A 23,039-nucleotide genomic window follows, 5' to 3' on the forward strand; every position below is an offset into this window, starting at 1 on the left:
ATTACAGAAAAAAAGGCCTCTGCTGAGGTCAGTATGTTATTTGAAAGAAACACAACACCAACAAAACAAAGTAGCACCTTCAAGCACACCTAAGTGCTAATAACTTTTCCTATATTAAATACAAATTCTAGTGTTTTTTTGTTTGTTTGTTTTGTTTTGTTTTAAAGGGGATCATCATATTCATTTAGCATATATGGCCTGCAATAGGCAACAAATCCACATTCATACAGATGCTAGGGTGTATGAATGTTTCACAGCATCTAGAAATGCACAAAGACTTTTGGATTTTCTCTCAAATGCTTTTCTGGTTTCAGGACAATTGAAAGAGCACAATACTCAGTCTGCCCAGTAACTGCCAATTCTGATAAGCAGTACTTTACAGCATACACATGTAGTGACTTTCACATCTCATAACACAGAAAGGGTTGTTAGGCATTGGAATAGGCTGCCCAGGAAAGCAGTTTAGTCACCATCCCTGGAGGTCTTTAAAAGACGCTTAGATTTAGAGCTTAGGGATATGGTTTAGTGGAGGACTTGTTAGTGTTAGGTCAGAGGTTGGACTAGATGATCTTGGAAGTCTCTTCCAATCTGGATGATTCTGTGTGATTCCGTATGATATTATAAGCATATCAAACATTTTTCATACAGTTCCTATTTTCCCATGGGTAAAGTTTTGAAAATGTGTACCTATGCATTTCCAACAGGTTTACATGAGTCCCTGTACAATTATAATAGAGTTTAATCTTCACAAAAACATAGATACTGGTATATTACATACCATAGTCGGTGATCTTACACGATACTAAATACAGTTCCTTCAAGTTCCGTCCTTCTTTGGCAATCACCTCCACGCATCTGAAAGACACATACAGTGAAATCACAGTTAAAGGACAACAGATAATTATTAAATAGGAAGTACTCAATCCACAACTCTAATGTGGTGCACCTCAGTTGCTTTGTTTTGTAAATTATTCCATACAATTCACTGAAAATGCATATGACAGCATGAATGCACATTAATGACTAGTACACTGGAGAACTGTATAATTTTGCTCGTTATTTACTACATTATTTTATAATGCTTTTATACCAGTATTCCCATAAGATAAGTTTTTCAACGGTGAGTTGCTCGAAATATATATGGACAAATCCTTTGGAAAATAAGAAATATGTTCATTTGCATTTCTGTATTATAGTGTAACTTTGGAAAGTTTATTTTGCAAGATTTGAGCTTTAAGAGTTTTCTTTTAGACAAGACCTATAAATGCATTGTAATGCAGAAAAATGACAAGAAAATGCACTTTTAAATTAATGTTTGCATTTCTTCAGTGATTATAGCAGAAGTCAGCATTCATCAGGTCATGAAATGCCACCAGTGTTACAGTGTATACAAGCTATAGGGGAGGTTTAGGTTGGATGTTAGGAAGAATTTCTTCATGGAGAGGGTGGTCAAGCATTAGAATAGGATGTCTAGGGAAGTGGTAGAGTCCCCATCCCTGCAGATATTTAAGTGATATATATGTACATGGCAATGTAGAACATTGTTTAGTGATGGGATTCAGTAGGTTAGGTTGATGGTTGGACCTTGGTGATACTGAAGGTCTTTACCAACCTAAATGATTCTATGATTCTAGAGTAGTTTGTATAGATGAGAAGATAGCTCATTTGTTTGCTTTGCTACAGCTATGATGCATTTGTAATGAAGCACAAAAGTTTTTGTGTTAATCCCATTCTTTGATTTCTTGCAAGCGAGAAAGTAATAACAAAATTAAAATTAAGTCTATATTAACGTGTTATTTACAACTGCATTGTTGAAAGCACATCACTCAAAACACCAGTTCATAAAATATATTTTCAGTCCCATTAATATAAAATCCTCCAATTCATTAGATCAGGTAAGGTGCCTATTGTGATCTTCTCTGCATAGAAATATTTTAAAAAGTGTTTTTCATAGGGTAAATTGTAAGAATTTCTTCTAATCCTGTTTATCTGTTATCTGATCTTGCTATACTGTTTAATTTTCAGATTGATTACCTAATCATCTATTCTGACTCTTAAATCAACATTCCTACTATACACAAAATCAAATTACTTGCCATTTGGTAAAAAAAAAAAAAAAAAAGGCTCTTGCTGAGCTTGTCTTAACATTCTAGAAAATACACCTACATCCTCAAGGACCTTTATCTCCACTGCTACCACTAAATTATCTACCTATCTGATTTTACTGTTCATGCTGCCAATTTTAGATTTTAAAAGTAATCACCTAATTCTTATAGCTTACAAAATACAATAACTTAATCATAACCCTTTACATCTATTTGTCCTCTATCTTCTTTCTCCTTCTAAAATCTAAAATTGAAAATAACTACTACTAATAAAATATCATGCCTCTAAAAGACTTCTTTAATCATGGTTTCTTTATTGTTATTGTAAACTTTCAGAAGACCTTTTGAGCACAGTATTTAGAAGATTTTGGCAATACTTGTTCTTGGAAAACAGATTTTCATAGGTTATGAAGAGCAAGTATGACAATTGTTTTCCTTTAGAATTTACACCAAAACTGTTTTTAAATATAAACTACAAAGAAAACCTATCCATCATTTTGAAAGAGATGCTCATCATTGTTTACTGGCTAATAGTGATCAACTTGGCCATGAGTATTTTTTATTATTATTTATTCCAGAAAATAGTTCATTATAATGTTATAATGAGACTTTATTGCTGATATTAGCATTATAAATTAATGTATAATCATATCCTTTAATTCCTCCAGATATTGCCAGCTCTAAGCTTTTTTTTTTTTTTTCAAATGGCTTGAGTGATTTGAATCCTCTTCTTGAAGTCTAAATGAAATACTGCTTATTTCCTCCTAACTGGAGAAAACACAAACACACAAACACATGCAAACAAAAACAGAAACAACAACAAAAACAAAAAACAACTTCACAATCTTCAGCTAGTTTCATTATGTAGAAAAAGAAAAAAGCAAAAAATATAGCTTTGACCGCTTCGTTTCTTTTTTTTTTTTTTTTTTTTTTTGAAAACAGTTAAATTGCCTAACATCTAAAAGAATGAGGTAATGACACATCTAGTTTAGAGACGAAAAATGTTTAATATAGCTGACATACTGAATTTATAAATTTCTTTATAAACCTTCAATAACCTGCATGAATCAAACTAATTTCAGTTTTAATTTCGATTATCCCTTCTATGGATTATCTACATGTAAATTAATTTACACATTAAATTAACTTAGGGACAGAAGAAACATTTTATATGCCTCTGTTGCAGAAAGGGCCAGACAATATATAATTGTTAGTAACAACTGATTTCTTTACAACAGAAGGAAAAATAAGAGTAGTTGTATATTTATTACTTTAATCTTTTAATCTTTGTTAAACATGACAGAAAAGAAAAAGGGTAAAAGAACAAAATGATATTAACCTTTTCCAGAAAGCAAGGATCAAGTCATGATAACTTTGTTGTTATAATCCATCAAAATTATATCAGGTTATTGTCATATCTATCTTTTTGAAGTCTTCATATTTACTATTTTTCTGAATTAGGCAAATCTAGGGTGGCGTGTGTGTGCTTTTAAAAAGTACTAATTTTAGAAGTATTAATTCTTTTAAAGTATGTCTGTAATACCAATTTTAAGGTCCTAAACCAAAATAAAATTCAGTGTAAAGAAAAAGACTAATCTTAAACACATCAGCAAAACACGGGTAAATAAGAGAAGCAAAGTTATTATTTACAACAAAAAATATGTTTTAAATAATTTTATCTAATATTTAGCAAACAACAAAAGTGAGCAAAAATAGAGCCTAAAAATCTTGGGTCTAACTCCTGTTAGCCAGGGAGCTAACATGACACAGTAACAGCAACTGTTTGCCAAGGCAGAGAGAAGACCTTTTTCAGTCTCCAAACTCAAGGTGACTGTACAGATTTTTGTCAGCTCACCATATCAGTTTTAATAAAGAAATATGTGAAACATCAAGAAATAATGAAAGTTACAGGGACACAGGTATTTCTCTTAATTTTTCCTCCAGATTTATTAAAATGCAAACATTCTTACAGTAAGAAAAGTAATTTTTACACTCAAAATAAATTACCAACAATAAGCAAAGGGTTCACTAGCTAAAGGGCTAAAGAAATAAGACTAAAATTTGAGCTTGGAAAACATATAAGCCTGCATAAGAGGTGACCAAAATGAAAATCTCTTTCTTTCTTTCTAAATCAGTATTATTTAGAACCACATAAGACATGAAAACATCAGAGCAGCGATTATGAAATATTTATTTTATGAAGGAATTGCTGACTCCTTTAACCTGAAAATATTATCTAAGAAATTTTTATGCCAAGCTTTCCCTAGATCCACACGATATTTTATGAAGGCTGTTCTCAGATAGACTGATGTGCCATTCAGTTTTATTGCATTTGATTCCAAGAGTAAGAAATTAATATCACACACTATGAAATTTCCAGAGCAAGAAAAAGTGAAAGAGCAGAATCTAATTTAATCGGAAAAAAAAAAAAAAGCCAATCAAACAGTATTTCAAAGACAAAGAATAAACTAACAACATACCTACCTAAGGCTAACACAAACTGGAGCAACAAGCTTACGGATGTTTGTGAACAACTACAGCTTACATACCACTTTGATGTTGAACACATCAACATCCCAGCAAAGTTCAAGTGACATTCATAGACTAAGAAACCTAAGATATCTGCTTACTATAATAATTTCTAAAAATCTCTTCCTATTCAAAATATGAAAAAAATTTCAACAAGAAAAATGTTTTACTACAATGTTACTAAGATTACAGCACTTTCTTTCAGGAAAAAAAATAATCTCAATATGGGTTAGAGAAACTGTGGAAATTTACATGCATTTACTGCTCTGCCCATTTGTTTTGTATACATGACCAGGTATATATATATATATATATATATATTTTCTTGAACGAGTAAAAAATAACAGCATAAAGTTCCTCTGTAAACAAATCTCTTTTTCAAAAGTAACTAAACTGCATGATTGAGAAATAGATAAAGTTACTGATAACTTCAAATTTAGACCTATAATCGTGGTGGTTCCCACATGTAAATCTGTGCAATGAATCCACAAGTCAAGGTTTCTGATGTTCCTTGTAATGCACAACGTAAGAACATACAAATAACAGCAAAATAAGATGAATTAGAAAATGAATCATTCAAAAAGTATTTTTCTTCTCTATACCAACTGATTCTCAAATTCTTTGACTTGCTTAAGTTTAATGGATTAAACTATGCAAGCTTCCATGTACAAGAAAAGATTCAAAAGATCTTTGGATTATGGGAAATAATTGTCTTTTCCATATACATATACAGTTTTTATGTTTTCGGTTGGATTCTAAAAACACTGGAAAATCATATTTGTGACAACTGAAAGGAACTAATGAGAAAATATGACTACAGCATTCATGATATAAGTGGTCCTGGGAGACCTTGTTACAGTTTGAGATGCTTTTCATCCCTGAGTGAAGCTAATTGGAGTTGCCATACACTGGTTAAGAGATCACAATTGATGAAAGTGTAAAAAAGAAAATAAAAAGAAAAGTACCGTTGGAGACATATTAACACACTCCATTGGTAAGATTAAAAATGAACATCAGACTGTTTATAGGGCTTCTTTGCATTTGCTTGTCTCTAAGCAGAAAAATGAACGCTTCAAAATCGCTCTTCAAAACATAACCAAGACCACCACTGGCAACAAGAAGTAATCTAGGAAAGAACAAGAACACTGAAATATATAATGGCAAAATAGAGACCTTTAACTAAGAAAAAATCTTCTAACAAGTTAGTATTTCAGAGGCTAAATTCAGACAGAGATGAGCAGCTGCATATAAAATAATATTCATAGCCATTGGTTTTGATGACTTAATTCCTATGGAAGGTAATAATGCAATATAATAACTAATTCTCTCCTACAAGAAAACAAAACCTCTTAGCACAGAAAGCATGTGCAGAATTTTAAGAAATGGATGTAATCTTAGGCCTTCTGCACTCAGAAAGAATAATGGGAAGGAAAATAGTGAATAATACATATAGAACTATATAGAACTATATATATAACTGAATATATATATAGAACTAATATATAACCAAGAGTTCTGTAAAGCCTTATAACCCTCATAAAAATAAATGATAACTTTACATGCCTATAGACACCTACCTGTGATTTGGGATTCTCCTATATTGATTATCTTATTTACATTATGAACAAAAAATCTCTTTCAAAACATATATTTTCTAATACTTCGCACTAATGAAAGGTATGATTTTTACTTTTCTTCCAATTATCCTGGTACAAAATTTTTACTGCCAGTTTAACATTCCAATCACATTCAAATTATGTATTTTTAATTTGAACATCAAGAACTGCATCTATAAGAAACAATATTAATCACAGAGACAACAAAACAGGCTAAGACTTTCAATCAAAAGCACAAATGGAACTTGAAAAGCAGTTTTCATCTAGAACCAATATGCAAAGTGTCAGTAGTTACACAAGTTAACAGCAATTATCTTAGGGCAATCATGGAGTTCTGATTAGCAGGGCAGTATTCTTTAGAAAGTCAATGTAATTTAAAATTAGGTTCACCAAATAGTTTTGCTACTTAGAGCTCAGGAAAAAAAAAAGATAAGAATTTTTTTTCACACTGGAACTCACAAACTACAGAGGTAAAGTCAGACAAGTCCCGCAGCGTCTGCTTGTGCTCTGAGCTAGTCAGATGTAAGCAAGTTGCAATCAGAGAGTTATGCAGATAAATTAATCAGCAGTGTGCTCCAGCTATTATGCCCTGTCTTTCAGTAATAAATATCTATTTTCAAATATTTATTAGTTGTCTTATCTAAAATTAAATACCTTTAAAATTCGTGTTATTGACTGTATGTAAATCCAGCAAGCAATTAAGCTGAGAAAGGAGAGATTTAGCAAATTGTTTAATTTCTCTATCTAGCATTTACATGTAGTAGTATTTCAGTTGGCCTTTGATTCCTTTCTGACCTGGAGGTACTAGATATCATAATGGATTCAATACAAATTAACAACTTTAACAATAATTTTATTCTAAAAACCACATGCATCTGATTTTCCACAGCAAAGCATGCCAAAGTTCACAGGATATATCTCTGGCACAATCTCTGAGTTTTCAGGCACCATGTTTTTAATGGTATCTCTTATTTTTGAAGAATTTAAAAATACTTTGGAATTCAGATTTCAGATTAAGAGACTCAGTTGATACAGCACTTCAAATAGTTTCTTAAATTCATTATAACTTGTCCACTGTCGTAAAACAAAACAAGTCAACAAGTTAACCAGAAACAAGACAATGCACATTTCTTAGCAAGCAATATCTATAGTAAGTATTATAAATTATAAGAATACATTATAGGTATTATACTGTATAATAAACATCATACAAACAAATAATGACTTCCTTTTTCAAATGTTTCAGTTTTGCCTTATTGCCATAATACTCATCCAAAATAACAAATACAAATGACACAAGGGAATAAAAACGCACAGTTGTGCCACTTCTTGCAAGCAAGAACAGGGTACCTTACTTTGTCCTGACCTTTTAGAGATTATGTTTACTTACTTTAGGCCTAGATTGGTCCTGGAGTTACACTGGCCTCAGTTTTGTGATTTTTATTTTATTTTATTTTATTTTATTTTATTTTATTTTATTTTATTTTATTTTATTTTATTTTATTTAAAGTAACCTTATGCCATCTCATTATGGTATAGTATATAGGATAAGAGTAGTCATAATTTGTTTTTCATGTATATAAAATAGCATTATTTCCTCAAAGAAACCTTCCAAGTTTAATAGTAAAAATATGAAATGGAAACTGTACTTTTGTGTACCAACTTTCCCCAAATGTTCTTTATGCTGTCCTTTTAGCACGCTCAGATAAACTTTAAAACCCATAAGAATGCAGAAAAAAAAAGTCACTTTTTAGAAAAATTATAAAAGGTGAAATGTTCAGTATTCATACAATTCTGTACTTCTTGATGTCAACAAGGACTGCACATTAAATGTATCATATGGAAAAAGGTTTTGACATATGTTTTACTTCCATATGATAGAGGTTAACATGAATTTCACTGAGTTTTGCAAACAGGCAGCTAATCTGTTGAGACTTCCAAATTTCGTTTACATCATTTATTTTATTCTAATCCAAATAAAACCATAACTGCTACCAGTTCTTCTTTTCTACTTTTGAGGCCTATCCTTTCTTAAATGACAATGTAGATCGTGGTCAGAGTGATGTGGACTAAAATGGACTTGAATCTCCTGAAAACTTGAAGAACACAGCAAAATCTCTGCCTCAGTTTCTTCTTTCCAAAGTGCAAACACATTCTATAAATCCATTTTTTTTCCTCGTATGTTAAATATAAGCAGGTAAAGGCTAAGATCTGTGAATACCTAAAAACCTTATGTAAGTTTGATAAACATTCTCAATCCTATTCCCATGAGCTATAGTATTGTTAAGAATTATCATGTTCTAAATTTATATGAAATGAACAAGGTTTACAGGGAGAGGTAATCTCTTTCATTAGACAGTAATAAAAGTAAAATCTTTTACAGCATATGGGGAAGATTTCTGGATAACTTTTCTATCACCAGATCTGATTTTTCTCCTCCACTCCTGAAGGACATTCAAGTTTGCACAGAATTTCTGCATGAATGAAATGATGCTAGAGCAGAAGAAGACCCAAGATAATAAATCAGGAAAATACATGTAAATAAATCCCGTACTTGTCATAATTCATGTATATTTGCAACTTTTTTTTTTTTTAATACTCTCAGACTTCAAACAAGTTGGTAGATCTACTACATTAATTTAATGCTGTGGATGCTAGTAAAAATGATGAAAGAAAACAATAAGCAATCTCAGTGCATTTTAGGACAACTGCTAGAGAGAAGACATTCAAGAATGCAAGCAATAACTGAATACTAAACTTTTCAGGCAAGGCCAGTATGCTAAATCTCACCCAATTGGTAGCATCACAGCAAAGACTGTGCATGAAATTAGGTATATTTCATACATCATGGACTAACAGAAATTTTCTAGGATACAAATTTTAGCTGAGACAAAAAACTTTGTGTCTACTAAAATCTTTGAATTCGTGATTTACCACGAGTATAATATAAATATTGATAAGAACACCAAAGTCCTCAGAAACTTTACTTCAAACTAGGGAGAATGCAGTGAGATTGCAATGACTTACTAAAAAACAAACAAACAAACAAACAAACAAACAAACAATAATAGTAATAAAAATGCTTTAAAGCAAATCCCAGAACTTCTTTGTGAAATTATTATACATTTCCTTCCACAAAGCTGTGTGGCTAGCATTTCTATTACTGGTACACTGCTTGGGGAAAGTGACCAAAACAGCTTGATGGTACTCTCTATGTTTAGTATTGAATAAAATTGCCTTCTTTCAAGTCAGATAAGATTCTAGCAGTAGTATTTATTTGAATGAATGACATTTCTTTCTGTGTGTCATAATCTTAGTAGATTGCCAATTATACTTTCTAAGTACAGACTTTTAATGCCACCTAATAATGTATGATCTTCACCTAACAGTATTCATTTGTATTCATTCATTTCATTAGTTATTCTTAATGGAATAACTTTTAATGTAATCTTACTAGAAAATAATCTGGCTAGACAGGACATTAGGGTGTACTGTGCCCTTTTAAACTGTAGTGAGAAAACATGGCAATTTTCAGTAGCTGGAAAATTCATAACTGAGCAACTGCAAACACAATGAAATGAAGAGGACAGTTGTTTGTAGTCCTGATTTAAAGTATCACCTAAATATCAATCAGAAAATTAGTCTGTATTGTTGTTCTACGTAAAAATAAATTGCTTCAACTGGAAGATTAATTCACAGTTAAGATCTCTAAACTAAAACAAACCTTTTAAATAAGTTGTGTTTCTTACGAGTTGTTATATCCAAATCAAGGATTTGCATTTTTTTTTTCAGGTCAGGTATGTCATTTCTGAAAATTAGCTTTACTATCTGAGCCCAAAGACTGATTGATGCCTCTGACCAATTCAAATCACACTAAAAATTGCCATTTCCCCAACAGTTATGCAGCAACAGAAACAATTTTTGGCACTTTGAACCTTTTGACTTTGAGAAGTCAAAAAGCACAAGAAGATTATAAAATATCTTTATACAATGTGATAACATATGTTTTACACAGTAAGATATACGTGAAGAAAGTACTTTCAGTCCATCATGTCTTATGGTCTCCTGACTCTTGTTGAGACAGCTCTGATTTTGTTGTGGCACCGAGCATGCTGATAATTATTTACATGTGGTGTATGATAGCACTGCTTGTATTTGTTATAAAAGAAACCTTCTCTTGGTGTTACCTGCCTGCACTTGCAACTGCAGACAATGTTCTCCCATTGGCTACCCAGAAGCTATCTAGATGCTAAAATGTAATGAATTGCTACCCAAAACAAGGTAAAACAACAACAGCAACAAAAACTTAATGACAACCAGAAGGATTTTGACTGAAATTCTATGAATTTGAAAATATTTTCTTCCTAATCTCTCAGGAGCATTTAACAACTGCAACAGTTCTAACAGTTCATATAATCTTCTAACTGCATGTCTCCTCATTGATGTAAATACCCTAAATCTCATCAAAGTTTAGATATATTTCCAGCAAGCCTTGGCTAACTTTGCACTGAAAAAGGAAATAGTCTTCTAATTCCTTAATGGCATCTTAGCTATGACAATGATTATTACATTCTGCTACAAGACAATCAGAAACAGCTTCAAATGATTTCTTAAATTGATCCAACTGAACCCACAAGGGTGCAACTGTCTAAACCATTATAATTCTATAGTCAATTAAAATCTACATATTAGAAAAAGGCAATGAAATTTCTGTGGGTTATATTTTTGCCTCTCCAGAGAACTCAGGCAAGAATTCTGTGATGTATTCATAAATCACTATATGTAACTATAACTCCATAGATTTTTTAACAAGCCATTATTAACAAAATATAAAAAATCTATGAAATCACTTAACTGCAGATCTGTCTTTCCCTACTTTCCTCTAATAACACATTTAAATTAGGGTTAGTGGGAGTCACGTTTATTTAATTCACAGCTTTAAATATACACCTTTTAATTTTAAATATATTGCATTAAAGTAATAAATGTTATTGATGGTTAAAGCTTTCCAAGGAAAGGACAGTGTTACTACATTAGTCTTAACACTTAAACTTATCAGTCACTTAAAACAGGTCAAACTGAGTTGAAATTGACCATCTTTCTGTGTAAGAGGTTGGTTCTGTGTAAAAGTAACACAGGGACATTTCTTCTTTCACCAGGGAAGAAAGGGGAAAAGCAAAGCTGCTAGTGTGTGCACTTGATAGAAACAGCGGGGGGCAGAAAATGTTGAATATTTTCCATATGTGCAACTCTGAGAAATCACAGAAGGCAAAAGCTCACTTTCTGCTTTTATTTCGATGCAACTAAGCAACTCAGACAGCAGAAGCATGCTGATGGTTAGCTGGTGCCAGCAATATGCCCACCACTCAACACAATGTTTCAGGTTACTAAGAAATTAATTCAAAGCAGATACTGTTTGCCAAAACTGTTCTAACATACACTGTGTTCAGAACTTCTGTGGCTGCTATCACATTTAATTCACATTATTATAAAACACGCAAAAAGAAATCTCTTAAATAATACAAGCACACTCTGTACTTTGAGAGTAAATAGTGTTAGAGGACATCTTGTTTTCAGCAGCACCCGGTGTGTATTAAGATATTCAGAGGTTAGACTGATAAACATAATTGGAAAAGATTGCGTTCTCACTCTCTTCGTTCTGATTAAATTATTGCTTTACAAGGTCCACATGGAATCACAGATTACTGGCAGAACACATAAAGGAGTCTGTTACTCTTTGGTTGACACAGCATAGTAGCATTTTATAAATTCAAATTACCATCTAGATAAACACCTCCTTTATATTCTTGCTAACCTGCCAGTACCTGTGGTGGACACATAACACAAACAGGAGTTTCTATTTGTCTTTAGATCTACATGCTTACAGGAAGCCTGAAAACCAATTTTCAAAGTTCAGGATAGGAATTCCATCAAGAAATGAATGGACAGGAAGTTCCATCTGAATATGAGAAAATGTTACTCTGAGGGTGACAGGGCACTGTAACAAGTTACCCAGAGAGGTAACCCAGAGAGGCAGTGGAGTCTCCTTCTCTGGAGATATTCAAAACCTGCCTGGATGCCATCCCGCGCAACGTGCTCTAGGTGATCCTGCTCAGCAGGGGCATTAGACTAGATGATCTTCAGAGGTCCCTTCCAACCTCAAACATTCTGAGATTCTGTGCTTCTGTGACAGCCAAGGCAATTCACAAAGCATAGGCAATGTCTTTGCATTGGTTTGAAAGGCGAACTACTACTACCTGTTGCTCCAATTTATTTTTTTATCTGGTACTTGCTGCATTAAGTCTGAATGAGAGACAATGATCCTCCCATAGGAAGAAAAATTACATTTCTCCATAATATATAAATGCGAAATATTTTGCCATGGCAAGTAGTTTTGAATATGTAGCTCCAGATATAGTGATGTGGCCAGAAACAGTATCAGGCCTTCAAACTGGCTTGATGCCAAGTATTTAATTATCCCTGCTATGGGTTAGTTCAAAGTCCTGTCAAGATCTTCACATGTTTCCTTTAGTAATTAGCATCATATGTGCTTTTGAAGATGTATTGTAGTTACTGTTATGGCCTTGGACATACAAGGAAACATATAGACTAAATATATTACGTGGGACCATGAACAGAATCAATTAGCATTATTTAACCTTTTTTTTTTTTTTTTTTTCCCTTACTAACAAAACAACTAGCAAATTGTGAAACAAAGAGCAGAGTCAAACTCTTCATTTTCACATTCTAGCCAACTGTTACACAATTGCATTTAAGGAGTCCAAAGTCAGGCAACTTCAATAACATGTGGAATCCTAATGCCTTTTTTGATTTAAGTGACTTTGGGATTTATTCTAGATTTAGAATTAATCCATTAATATGTAGAATCCTAATGCCTTTTTTGATTTAAGTGACTTTGGGTTTAGAACAAAGTCCATTCATTTCTTCCTTCTGGCATCACTGTGAATTCTTCTTCATGTATGTGGCTATGCTTCTGTTCAGTATCTTTATTGGTTTGGAGAAAATAATGACAGTAGCTCAGCTTCCTTCTCTTGCATCAAAATCAAAAGGTTTACCAAAACAGTAAGGAGAGTCCCTATACCTTGAGATCCTTTGCTTCCATTAATTTATTTGCATAGCTGTGGCAGCATTAATCATTGAACTTTAAAACTGGAAGGCAACTCAAAGGCTCATTTTGTTCATCATTGTGATGAAGTAAGGTCTGAACATCTTCAAGCTATCTCCATTCCTTCCAAAGAACAAAATGAATGAATATAAAATGAATGTATAAAAAAATAAAATAAAATGAATTAATCACCTACTTTGAGATTGAGATTGGGACACTGATGAGACTTAAACTAGATCAGAATGTGGTACTGTTTCCATGATAAGTGGAGCAACTAGGTGAAGCAAAAGACCATGAAGACTGTAGGTTCCATGTCAGGAAAACCAACATCATACCCTTACTAAGATGGTATCTATCTATTATAGACTCAAACAGACTAACAGAATCTGTAACTCAGGCTGTAGCCAATTATGTTTTTCAGTGCAGCAGGTTCCCAATGTAATATGTGTTTAAACATGTTAGTGATCTGACACAAAAACAGATTAAGGATATGTATCCATACTTTGCAATTACCTTAACTCGTAATTCAGCATTCACCATAAAATTTATTTTATATTTGCACTATGTAAAGGTTTTTGATATATTTGTTTCATGCAAATACGTTTCGTTTATAGTTGAATCTTACAAGCTAAGATTCTCTAAACCTTTTAGAACTGCAGATAGTAAAGAATGCGACTGTTTCCTGATGTAATTTTCCTAAAATACTTTTATTGATTCTCAGTTGCAGTTTGTATTCTCACTTAAAAAATAAAAATCAAAATAAAAATCAATGAATCTTGGCTGATAAAGATTCCTTCCCATTGTATGGTATACTTACAACTGGAGGGACAAGCTCAATTTAAGAACACTGGCTCATAAGGTACCAAAAGGAAAAGATCTTAGAATTAGGTATTTACGTTTTACTTGAATGACCTCCAGATGAGAGTTAACTTATTTTGCTAAAGATTTAGTTAATTTTGATAACATTAGAGAGTTAGTGGCTATTGATGCTATGTTAAGAAGCCTGAACATTATTTAAGAAGAGTAATATTTGAGAAGAGTACCATACTTTTTAGCATTTAAGTAAGTAAATAATCATCAACATCAATTTAGATAGAAATAAGGATTATGATATAATTAGTCTTCTTTAATGATTTTAAATCTTTTAAGATTTTTTAGATACAGATTTTCATATGCACAGTGAATGTTTCAAGGTTCAAATGTCAGGCCTTCAAAGATGTAGTTAATATAGTTTTAAGCATTATTGTTTCTAATTAATAAAACAATGAATGCATACCAGATATATGCCTGCATATTCTTCCATGCTTCTTCTAATGTAACATTTACACATTTTTCTTAATATTAGAATATGAAAACAAGATTAAAGATATTGTAATAGTATACTGTGTGCACATATACTGCAGACAAGCGTTAGGAACTAATTTCTCCCCTTACTGTTACTGCCCAAGAAAACATTACTAATTTGTATATATGTTAAACATAATATGAATGGTTATACATAAAAACCAGTCACTATAACAATTCTAGTTTTCTCCTAAGGGAAAAAAAAACAACACAACATTAGTGTGAATATAAACTTTATCATATCAGGGATGGATAAGGTCACAGTCACATTCCTACTACAACATAAATTCTAAGAGTTGTAACTATTCTACAAGTTGACAAGAAATGGTTTTTGGAGAATTCCTCTCAGCATTCATCAGAAATAATTCAATTCAAAAGTATACGCCTTACAGTCATTGTGACCCAGACATTCCATAGGGTTTTATAATTACTGGAGACAGTGTGATTCTTCTTTCCATACATTTTCTTGATTTCAGATCCAGATAATTAGCTAATATAAACAGACAGTGTTTAAAAAATAAGATAATATTGGTTGGAGCATCAAAAGGCATCCTAAAAAGTTACAACATAAACCGTTGTTACTGTAATATGCCATTACATTACTGCATCCTGATGCTAGAAACTGAAATCTTAGTTAGCATATGTAAGTGGGAGAGATATCTGACTGGAACCCAGGTACCTCCTTAACTGAACTTGGACTTGAAGACTCCTCTGTCCTTTAATAATGTTACTAGTGGAGCAATAAAGGAACAGCTGCAAATCTTGCCCATCAGCTGGCATGAACATAAGTAACATCAACTGCTGATTCATTATTCTGAATCATTTTTATTCTCCTTCAGTATAAGAAATTATTAAGCTGAAGTCTGTCTCTGCACACAATACCACAGCAATTGCAACAATCTCAAATCTTTCTTGTGTCTTTCTCTGATAGGCAGCCGTAGACAAAGAAATTTCCTTTCCCTTTCAGACCGTTTCTTTTTACCAGTGGTAACCTGGTGATTTCTAAAATGTCTCAGCTTGTCAGCATGGCTCATCTGTATGAGAAATGCTTGGACAAAACTGGAAAACTTTGCCTTCACTGCCACCCTCTGGGCTCCAAAATAAGACTATGAGCAGGGATTTCAGGATGCCTTGACACATACCATCTTGCTCATAGTTATTAACAATAAATGCTTATATACTAGAAAGATCTCTGTCTGATTTTGCAGACCTACTGGCCAGACTACAGCACAAGTTTAAAACCAAAATAATTTTGGTTATTTTAATCCCAGAAGTGAAGATGAACCTACCTTATCAAATAATCTAAATTTTTATAACTAATTTTTGACTGTGGACATGTCTTATCACTAAGAGACTACCATTAATACTCTGATTTTAATTAAAAGGATTGAAAACTCACTGATGAGACAAAGCACTCATGGTGCATTTCTATTTTAGCTAATTATATGGTTTCAAGAATATAAGTTCCTGTACCAAATATGTGAAATATGTGCCTATAATGCTTTTGTCAAATCCCAGAAGCTTACCCGGTCTGTTTTTTTTTTTTTTTTTTTTTTTTCCTGACACCAAAAACAAAGAGGAGATAGGAGCTCACACACACTCTGACTGTAATAGAGGAATAGGTCCTGATGTGGAACTTAGTGTCCACTTACTTCTATTGTCTTTGATGGTCATTGCATTCTGCAACATACTCACTTACAATGATGAAAATTATTAAATTCCTGTACATAGGTGGCTACAGACTCAAATAGTTAGGATAGGTTGGTAAGTGCTTGGAGAAGTCAGAATATGAAAGTAGTTATTCTCTTTTCAGTCTCCCTCCAGTGTCCACTTAAACATTTTCAGATTTACACTCAAAGTCATTTTTTTTTGTACTCACCCAGACTAACTCTGCCTAACATTTGTGATGACAAGTTAATGGCTCCAGTCAGATTTGAGGGTTACTAGGGGTGACAACAGTGACATTTGTCAAATGCAATGGAAGAGAATTTTCAGATTATTTTTGTACAGTGGTAGGATTTCATTTCATATACAGCTTGGAAAGCTTTCTTAGCCTGGAAGGTCTATTGAAAAAGAGTGGTAAAAGAAGAATTTATGCCTACATTCACTTGAAGGAAGTGCTAGGAAAACAAGTAAAGATCACTGTATCTGTTGCTACCACAATAAATTCAAAGAATTACTTTTTTTTTTTTTTAAATCTTGAAGTGTTGATGTCAAGGAAAAAAAAAAAAAGATTCTTTGCAAACATCCAAGAACTTTAAAATGTGTCTTTTTCTCATCATAACAAAATACAGGACAAAAAGAATGAAGAAAAATATTAAACCTACTAGGTTCACTCTTCTGAATTTTGTTTATACCTTACAGAAAATGATTCAACTATGACCTCAGTGATTTGTGTAAAACAGTAAAAGCTCAGTCATTCAAACAATTCTTTGTAGACCTCTCTACCCAACAAGATGGAGGAAGACAGAAGCGGTCACTATCTTCAAAAGCACTTAAACTAAGGGTCAAAGTCATATAGAGGTTGTTAATAAACTGTTTTTAAGGATTTTTAAAATACTTCAGCAGTGATCTTTGAAGACAGTCACAGTGATGCAATTAGGAACTTATAATCATTCTTTGTAACTACCTACAAAACTCACAGTCAAAGGCTAGTATATGAAAGAAAAAAAATCAGTGGATGGAAAGAAGTTTTTTTTTTATTATTATTTTTTTTCATTCATAGAAAAGGGTAAGAGAGTAAGAAGGAAAGAGATAATCATAGAACCATAGAATGGTTTGGTTGGAGGGCACTTTAAAGATCATCCAGTTCCAACTCCCCTCCAAAGGCCTAGGACACCCCCCACTAGACCAGGTTGCACAAAGTCCCGTTTGACCTGGCCTTAAACACTTCCAAGGATGGGTCACCCACAACTTCTCTGGGCAACCTGTTCCAGTGACTCACTACCTTCAAAGTAAAAAATTTCTTCCTAATGTTTAATCTAAATCTGCCCTCTTTCAGTTTAAAGATATTAGTTCTTGTCCAATTACTAAATTTCCAGAGTCCCTCTCCAGCTTTCCTGAAGGCCCCCATTAGGTCCTGGAAGGACACTATAAGGTCTCCTCAGAAGAGCTTTCTCTTTTCCAGATCGAACAACCCCAGCTCCCTCAGCCTCTTGTCATAGGAGAGGTGCTCCAGCCCTCTGATCATCTTCATGGCCCTTCTCTGAATTCATTCTAATACATCCATGTCTTTCTTGTTCTGGGGACACAGTGCACCAGGTGGGGTCTCATGAGAGCAGAGTAGAAGGGGAGGCCATACTGGCCATGCTGCTTTTGATGCAATGCAGGATATGGTTGGCCTTCTGGGCTGCAAGTGGACACTGATGGTTCATGTTGAGCTTCTTGTCAACCAACACCCCCAGGTCCTTCTCCTCATTGCTGCTCTCACTCCATTCTCCTCCCAGCCTGTATGTGTGCTTGGCATTGCCTTGACCCAGGTGCAGGGCCTTGCACTTGGCCTGGTTTAACTTCATGATGGTCGCACAGGCCCACCTGTCAAGTCTGTCCAGTTCACTCTGGATGACATCCCTTCCCTCCATCATGTTGACCACACCACTCACCTTGGTGTTGTTGCTAAACCTGCTGAGGGTGCACTCGATCCTACAGTCTATGGCACCTCCAAAGGTGACACAAGTGACACAAAGGTGCTAATCCCAATACTCATCCCTGAGTACGTGTTAATATCTCCACCTGGATATTGACCCATTCACCACAACTCGCAGTGTGACTGTCCAGCCAATGCCTTACCGATTGAGTGGTCCATCTATCACACCCATGTCTTTCCAATTTAGAGACAAGGATATCATGGGGGACATTGCCAAATCCTTTGCATGAATCCAAGTAGATGATTTCAATTGCTCTTGCCCTATCCACTGATGCTGTAACCCCGTCATAGAAGGCCACCAGAATTGTCAGGCATGAACTGCCCTTAGTGAAGCCATGTTGGCTGTCACCGATTATCTCCTTATTTTCCATGTACCTTAGCATAGTTTCCATGAGGATCTGCTCCATGATCTTGCCAAGCACAGAGGAGAGACTGACTGGCCTGTAGTTCCCCAAGTCCTCCTTTTTTCCCTTTTTAAAAATAGGGGTTATGTTTCCCCTCTTCCAGTCTGTAGGAACTTCAACAGAACTTCCACAAAGAGCTTCCAAAACTACAGACCAATGTAACTAACACACTAACATTAACTGATTGATGAGGGAAAAAACAAAAACAAACAACTAAAGACATCAGGAAAAAAATAAGTCCTAGTATGAAAATAGAAGAGCTAAAGAATGCTCTATGTAGGAAAAAGGAGTTCTTTAGGTTCAAAAGCATTTAAAGAAAATAAGTTTTAAGTGAATCTCTTTTAATTACTAAGAATAGTAATATTAAAATTCAAAGATAGAATTAGGACTGTTTGACATGTGTTGAATCTATGGCTTAAAAACCCTGATACTGATACTGTGGAAAAGCCCAACGGCATTAAAGTATTGTTAATGTAGATATTCTCTGTGACTACTTAGTATATTAATATAGTTTCCAAACATACAGTGAGGCCTAATTAAAGGTTTTGGGCTTCTTCCTAAAACCTTATGAAGGTTTTAGCTGTTCATAGTTCTGTTCAATCTCATTATATTAAACTTAAATACAACTTAAAACACATATAACAATGTGAAGTATCCCAAAAATAGTATAAATAATTCAAAGAAGAAAATAAATCTTACATTTTTTACATAATAATGAATGGATTTACACATCTGACAAAGAAATAGACACAAGTTAGATGCCTTGACAATTAGAAACAACAAGTTGTGTTTTATCATGTATAAAGTCTGAAATAGTTGCTTTAGTTTTCTGTGCACTTACAGAAAAGCAAGGAAAAAACAAGTAATTAACATATCCAACACCAAACAGTAAATATTAGCAGTAATAATAATAAATACTATGTAACGTATTTTGAAGGCCTTGATACTCTTACTGTCCACGTTTTCAGAGAGTAGTCTTAGATAAGTATTAACTTTTGAATCTATGTTTGTGTACATTTGCCTACACATGTAAATAGATCTATATTTTCCCAATTAATCCTATGATTAAAAGCCAGATAAATGCGTATGGCAATAAATGTGAATAAAATGTTGACTTTTGTTTCTGGCAATGTAAGTTGCTACATGGTCCCATGGAAGTAGTCAACAAGGCAAGGAGCCAAAGGAACATGAACACAAGTGAGATACAAAACTAAATTTAGCTGATTTATATGATCTTGCATTCTTTTGACATGTATCTACCAGTGAAGGGTAGGCAGAGTGGGATGGACACTTTATATTCAAGTTAGAAACTTAGAAAACCGAAGAAATCTGATGCATAACAGCATCCTGAGTTTTCATTGTGATTTTAGCTCAAAAGTGATTGAGATTTCCTCCTAGCCCTACAGAAATAAGTCTCTACACTTTCTTGCGTGTTTCATGCTGACACTGATGTTTCAAAAAACTGTGGTAGCAATCAGAAATTGTGAAAGCAGCTGAAATACTGAATTTTAAAACATCTAGCGGGAATGCATGAGACAGGAGAAAATCAGTCCAGCTTTCCAAAATAAGTGGGAAGTTCAATATAAATGATAGAGGCTGCTATCCGTAGCAGATCAAAGGGCTTCACACTGCAAATCAGAGGTTGCCTGCTCCATACAGATAACCCTCATGTGAGAGCATGAACACCCTTTATAATCCTCAGGAAAAGTAAGTAAAAATAAAAAATCCAAATGCTCTTTCAATGAACCTCTGCACATTGTATATCATACATTTAGACATATGTCAGAGCCAATACTAGTTTACTGCAGAAATAAATTAAAAAAAAATACGATTTCACTTCTACATATGCCTTTTTAAAAATCACAGCCTCTTAACATCAGTTCAATTATCCCGGATATGAAAAATACATATGCTTTGCTCTTTTTGCAACAAAAACATCAATGCAATTCCTTTTAAGTGTATTGAAAGCAGATGCTTTAGCTGTCTGGTTATTATAACTAAGATAAAATATGTTGCCTCATGTGTAAAAATAGGAATATTTCTAACACTATGGTTATTTGCCAGCTTAACTAATAGAAAGTCTCTCAACAACAGCAATTTATGGCAACAGAATTAAGAAGATAATTCAACATACACTGCCAAATTGGAAGATACTTTTGAGCCACTTTTCGTGAATTCTTGAAATCTTACCAATATCCTTATACTTACTAGTATAATGGCATTTTGCCTAAAGCTGAGTAATGAAAACATCCTGTTTCCAGTGTTTTACGCTAAACTAGACAAATATCATATGTTTCAAACAGTTCAGGGTATATGAAAAAGCATTACTTATAGAAAGTGGGAGTGGCTGGCTACACATTTATACTTACAACTTCGTATCAGCCCTAGATTTCACTTATACTGAGATTTCATTCACTTATACTGAGTTTTGGATTTCAAATAAGTTAACTAGATATTCCTGTTCAGCCAGAACACTCCCAGAAAAAGAGAAGTAACTCCTGATATCTTGTCAAAAATATGTGGGTGGAGAATGGTTTGAAAACAACCCTGAGGAAAAGGACCTGGGGGTGTTTGTTGATGAAAAGCTGAACATGAGCACTCAATGTGTGATTGCAGCCCAGGAAGCCAAACATATCCTGAGCTACATCAAAAGAAGCGTGGCCAGCAGGCTGAGGAGGGTGATTCCCCACCTGTACTCTGCTCTCATGAGACCCCACATTGAGTACTGTGTTCAGCTCTGGGGCACCCAGCACAAGAAGGAAGTGTATCTGTTGGAGGGAGTCCAGAGGAGAGCCACGAGGATGATCAAGGGGCTGGAGCACCTCTCCTTTGAACTCTCCTACAAACAAAGGCTGAGCGAGTTGTGTTGTTCAATCTGGAGAAGAACAGACTCCAAGGAGACCTTACAGAGGCCTTACAAAGTACGTAAAGGGCATCTACAGGAAAGCTGGAGACGGACTCTTTGTCAGAGAGTGTAGTGATTGGACAAGGAGGAATTGGCTTTAACTGAAAGAAGGTTCAGATTAGATTAGACATTAGGAAGAACTTCTTTACTGTGTGAGGCACTGGAGCAGGCTGCCCAGAGAAGCTGTTGATGATGGGACTGCATCCTTGAAAGTGTGTAAAGCCAAGTTGGATGGGGCTTTGAGAAACCCGTTCTATTGGAATGTATCCTTGGTCATGGCAGGGGGGATTGGAACAAAATGATCTTTGAGGTCCTTTCCATCCCAAACCATTCTGTGTTTCTATGACTTAGTCACTTATTTTCAACGTGAAACACTCTGAGTCCCAAGTTCAACTTGTGTTTTGTTGCATACTTTGATGCAAAGACCTGCTCTTTTCTTCTTGTCTTACCACCTAGCAGTTTGCCCTTCCCTAAACAAGTTCTGGAAGAAAGGGGATATAAATTGGGTTGGAATAGAAAGATGGCAAAGATAACTGCTGACAAGTCTTTCTGCCAGACATATAGAAAGAGTGCCATAATTTGACCGCCAGGGCTTTATGGATTTAATTTATTGTTGGTTCAAACTCATGATAAATTATTAAGTCCTCTCTGTCCCATATAACACAGATAGCTTATGACTATAAGCTGATGACTCCAACTTCATCCAGTTTATGACTCCAATGGACAGACTATTTATCCATTCTCTAACAAGCTGGAATCTAAACAGCAAGTAAGTGGCTCTTCCCACAGAGAAACATGAAGTAGACAACATCTCCATAGGCTGCTACAGCAATCATTAATACTTCAGACAAAAGCTACCAAATGCCACGATCCAACACAAGGAGAAAAACTATTTTTTTGTCTTTCACAAATCTTGGAAAGCCTACAGAAAATCCTCAATAACCCAGACAAAAAGCACAGCTAAGTCATCCGCCTTGAGTTGAAAGTTTGAAGAATAATGCTTGCCAGCAAGAAATTTTGAACTCCAAGTTATAGCTATACATATCCAAACCACAAAAAAACAAACAAATAAAAACAAACAAACAAAACACACACACACACAAAAACACCACCAACCAACCAAAAAAAAACAAACAACAAAAACCAACACCTAATTATTACCCACCAAAAACTATGTTATCCTCTTTACGGAAAATCTAAGAACAAAAATATATCAGAACACAAAAGATGCACAGCCTGCATGTATCTAATTCTTTCTGCAAGACATAGAATATAATGCATTACCTTCAAAGAAGCAGAGAAACAACCAACCTACAGGTTCCTATCCTTTGATAATTCCTTTAAATGCCAGCTATACACGTAAG

General features: G+C 34.1%; 1 protein-coding gene across 1 annotated transcript in view; it reads right to left on the minus strand.

Annotated features, from left to right (window-relative positions):
- FBXL17 (F-box and leucine rich repeat protein 17) overlaps positions 1-23,039 on the minus strand; it is a gene marked incomplete at its 3' end in the record, with an annotated part of 308,301 nt that overhangs the window by 95,952 nt on the left and 189,310 nt on the right. The window contains exon 7 of the mRNA XM_082784394.1: positions 779-855. Coding sequence (XP_082640520.1) covers positions 779-855 — 77 coding nt within the window. The remainder of the gene's footprint in view (positions 1-778; positions 856-23,039) is intronic.

Source organism: Aythya marila, assembly GCF_965140915.1.
Source record: "Aythya marila genome assembly, chromosome: Z".
Taxonomy (NCBI): Eukaryota; Metazoa; Chordata; class Aves; order Anseriformes; family Anatidae; genus Aythya; species Aythya marila.